Below are 4,333 nucleotides of genomic sequence, written 5' to 3'. Positions count from 1 at the left end.
ACTATCTTGCCTTTCTCTGTTCATTCTGGTTCATTCTTTTCGGAGCTGTTGATTAATGCTAACATTAGTCTAGCCATATGAAGAAATGCTAGCTCCCACTCCCGGATATTGTCTATGGCTTTCCCTGGGCATTTATTAGTCTTTGAAGTTGCCACCTGTTGCAATGTGTTTACGGTGTCTGTTGCAATGTGTCTACTGTGTCTGTTGCAATGTGTACTCTGCATATTGCCTACTCTACATGTTGCTCTAACACAAGTCCATCCAGCCTAATACAGAACCAAAACCAGAACAAGCTAAGGAACATTGGTAAGATCAATACATACCTTCTCATTGAATTTTCGGTTACAGGCCCTGCAATTCTCTAAATCAGCAATAATCCTAGAGCGGAGGCCCTGCAATTCTATGAATCGACAATAATCCTAGAGCGGAAGCATGACTACAATAATCCTGCAGAGCCCAATGGGCATGCCAATCATTCGTTTCTTGTAGTCGGGCGAGGATCAAATTGGCAGGCCTCTTGCGCTATTTACTCTGCCCTTACTATGCTATGCTATATTTTTTATTAGCTCCCTCAACCCATCCAATTTGAGCAGTCAGCCCCGGCAATCAAACGCTTTATGGCCAACCTGCATCTATACATACTCCATGGTAAACATATGAGTCTCTATGGTCCCATAAGAATGGTCAGCAGGCAGCAACCTAGTCGAGAAAGACTCCATTGAATTGAATTGAACTTGAATCTGCTATGGGTCGCAATGAACCAATCTGATCGTCAGCTTCTGCGTCCATTTCCTGATCAAAGTCCGACCCCCCTCCTATTTAGCGCTGATAATCTACCCAGAATGTTAATCGAGGATTCTATGATCATGGGTACAATTTCTTCCGCCACAAATCCTTACTCCATCTACAGTAACAGAACAGATGCTTGCTAGTTTCTATCCCCCTCTACGTAGGCAATAAAGGGCTCGTGGAACCCCAATCTACACAATCTATCTCTTGTCATTATGGTGTTGTTCTACCAACAAGTATTTCTCTTGCAGTAGCAATGGAGTGGCACTGCAACTCACTTAGGGAAAAGTCGGATTGAATCACTTGCATGAGGCCCATGGAGTTTTCCTCCACCACAATGTAGTTGCACTACAACTCGCTTAGGGAAAACTCGGATTGAATCGCTTGCATGAGGCCCATGGAGTTTTCCTCCCTTGATATGGTTGAGTGCCCATAAACGTGCCACTAAAGAAATGTTTATAACCTATTTGACATGACACAAGCTCCTCTGATGAGACGGAAAACTCCTACGATGGGATCGATCGGCGGAGGTGTATGATACAAGCTCACCAAATCTCGAAACCATTGGTACCTGTCACCGTTGTCCTACTCTTCAGCCACATTGCAATCATACATTATGATGCGTTATGTTCAACCACCTCTCTTGTTACGTTCAACCTTTGCTTTTAACGATTCAAACTTTTGTTACGTTCAACCTTTACTTTTAACGATTCAAACTTTTGCTCTGCAACTTTAATTTTTTCGTTATGCTCCTGAACATGTTTTTACCTTAGCGATGCTCAACTTTGTATATCTTTTTGGGCTCATCAATTTTCATAGTTTCTTTTCTTTGAAGTGCATACAGTGGACAAAGGATATTTCAAGTGGCACAAGCATTGTTTATTGCCATGCGTATGGCAGGTAGCAATTCTTTTGGCAAAGGGTATTTCAAGTGGCACAAGCATTGGTTATTGCCATACGTATGGTAGGTAGCAGTTCTTTTGGCTAACTGTAATAATTTTTTTTTCCTTTGCTTTTTAATTTGCATGCCCTCTTTGACTTTGAAATTTTACTATGGCATCAGCAATAAATGGCAGAGTCTTGTATCCTTTGCAAAAGGTGAGTTTCTCCTTTAATTTTTGTTTTTTATCCTTTTGTCCCTTTATCTTTGTTAAGGGTTTATAAAATTTGTTTTCCCCTTTTTCATATATTTTGATTATTTGAGGGTTCTAATGCTACCCCTTGCATTGTAGGTCCAACTTTCTCTTCTGCAAACTGTAGGTGGGTTTTTTTTTCATGGATTTCTCGTATGCAGCAGTGGGCTCTATCTGCTTTTGTTTCAACCATTCATTCCCTACTAGTGCAGAGCAAAGCAGAGCAGATAAAGCTTTGAAGGCTCGGAGGCACAACAAATAGAGCTTTGAAAGCTTGGGGCAGTGGATTGCTAACCAATTTATCGAAGATCGAGGGGTTTGTAGGCATCTTGGTCTCGGATCCATGGCTCCAAAGTCAGTTCACACAAGTCCAGCTCAGGGATTTGAAATCTCGTGTAAGTTTTTCAAACGAATTTAAGAGCTTTTTTCATTCGACAGTCGATGGTAATGGTTTCAAATCTCGTGGGTTCATTCATATTCACAGGCACACACGCAAGCAGATCCTAGTGCCAAAGGTTGATGAGCTCTGGCTTTGTATGGTCTTATCCCAAATGAATTGTTAAAATATTTCTTGTTCTGCAATCAGGAAATGCAATATTTTAGAAAACAAATTTTTTTCCGAGAGGTTCTGTTCCGAGGAAACCTAATGGATCTGGTATATAATCAGATCAATTGCATAATCGATCATGTTGAGGTTTTGCCCTGATCATATTAACTTTATCAATGTGCAATTTATCCATATGAAAACCGACACGGGGACTGTTAGAGTTGCGGATTTGGCGTCGGGGATGACAAAACTTAAAGCTTTTCAGGAATTATTAATAGAGAAAGAAGTAAAGGCGATTCTTGAAGAATATTATGTGGATATGGAAGAAGAGATAGATTTTGAAGCTTTTCTTCGGGTGAGTTATTCACAACTTTATCTTGTAAAAGTTTTTCTGATGGCTAAGTGCAGTGCTTTTTCCAGATTGATAAATATTCTTCAAATAACATAAGTGTGTGGTGACGTATCAGTGGAGTGGATGTGGTCGTCCCACATATTCCTATCCCATTCTGATTTTTTGCATTATCTGAGACATTAAGAGATTGCCTTTACCCCTTCCATTGCCTTTGCCCCTTTCCTTGGTTTTAAAATCCCATTACTAAAGACATGTATAGAATTGGTCGTTGTTCTAATGAGTTTTATTCTATCTGTGCAACAACTAGTTCAATTCTCTCCGTATCAAGATGGGATTTTAGTCTAATAGGACTCCATTTGTGCATCCTAGACCTCTGAAGGCCTGGCATAATTTATTTTACTTATGGAAAAGTTTATCTGCAATGGATTTTTTTTTAATTGTTTAAATGAGCAACGTTTATCTAACCTAGAAGTTTATTGTGTGCAGATGTATCTTAATTTGCAAAATCGCGCAAGCACCAAAAAGGGGGTTCAAGAAACTTGTCCTCATTTTTGAATGCAACGAAAACTACCTTACTTCATACCATTAGTGAGTCTGAGAAGAAGGCTTATGTTGCACATATCAACAGTTGCTTTGAAAATGACCCCATGATGAAGAGATACCTTCCAATCGACCCCTCCACAAATGATCTCTTTGAGATAGCAAACGAAGACAATTCATTTTATTATTCTGGAATGTGTGCAGTAAACTAATCAATTTGGCAGTCCCGGGGACGATTGATGAGCGCACTATAAATACGAAGAAAAATCTCAACCCATGGGAAAGGAATGAAAATCATACTCTTTGTCTCAATTCTGCAAAGGCAATTGGATGCACAATTGTCAATATTGGAACCCAAGATCTAGTTGAAGGAAGGGTAGGTGAAGATCAACTCTATGGTTGTACTTAGTTACTACTATCCTATCCATCACAAAAGGAATGCAACTTTTGGGTGATATATATATATATATATATATATATATATATATATATATATATATATATATATATATATATATATATATATATATATATATATATACTGCTATATTTTTCTTATTAATTATATTTATTGACTTCAATATCTCTTTCTTTTCATTGACGAAATCATATAAGAATAAATTGGATTGTGATGAGAGGAAAAAACAATCTTCGTAAAGTAGGTTTCAAGAGAGTTGTTTCAAATTTTTCTTTAGATATGAAGGTACATGTTCCAAAGAGAGTGCTTAGATATAAACGATGTTAAAAAAAATAGGAGCCCTACTATGTGCATGTTCATTGGTTCCTCATTCAAGCTCACTGTAATGATCATAATCTATTATGTAGTTATAGCTCTGTTGGTAAATAATATCCTCGTGTAAATTCTCATCCCCGATAGTCGTTATCTTACTTGAAAATTATGTTGTGCACATATCATCAAACTTGATCCTCCATTACAATGGTGTTACAAGATTATGAAGCAATGGGTTCACC

The 4,333-nt window shown here is 38.1% G+C and overlaps 1 protein-coding gene across 1 annotated transcript; it reads left to right on the top strand.

The window, feature by feature from the left end:
* Positions 1–2,030: 2,030 nt before the first annotated feature.
* On the top strand, positions 2,031–3,714 carry LOC149179610 (fimbrin-5-like). The gene is made up of 2 exons (XM_089418022.1): positions 2,031–2,824; positions 3,308–3,714. Exons 1-2 carry the CDS (start codon positions 2,609–2,611, stop codon positions 3,374–3,376), a joined length of 285 nt encoding a protein of 94 aa, XP_089274148.1. The 5' UTR covers positions 2,031–2,608; the 3' UTR covers positions 3,377–3,714.
* Positions 3,715–4,333: the final 619 nt, after the last annotated feature.

Source organism: Pinus tabuliformis, chromosome 3_2, assembly GCF_031772625.1.
Source record: "Pinus tabuliformis cultivar Carrire ecotype Pingquan chromosome 3_2, CPIR1, whole genome shotgun sequence".
In the NCBI taxonomy this organism is placed as follows: Eukaryota; Viridiplantae; Streptophyta; class Pinopsida; order Pinales; family Pinaceae; genus Pinus; species Pinus tabuliformis.
The sequence above is the reverse complement of the archived record's forward strand: the minus strand, read 5'-3'. Positions and strand labels throughout refer to the sequence as shown.

Coding starts and splice junctions, on each gene's coding strand:
- LOC149179610 (XM_089418022.1), top strand. CDS start 2,609: ATGTTGAGGTTTTGCCCTGATCATATTAACTTTATCAATGTGCAATTT. Junction 2,825..3,307: donor ATTTTGAAGCTTTTCTTCGG/GTGAGTTATTCA, acceptor TATTGTGTGCAG/ATGTATCTTAATTTGCAAAA.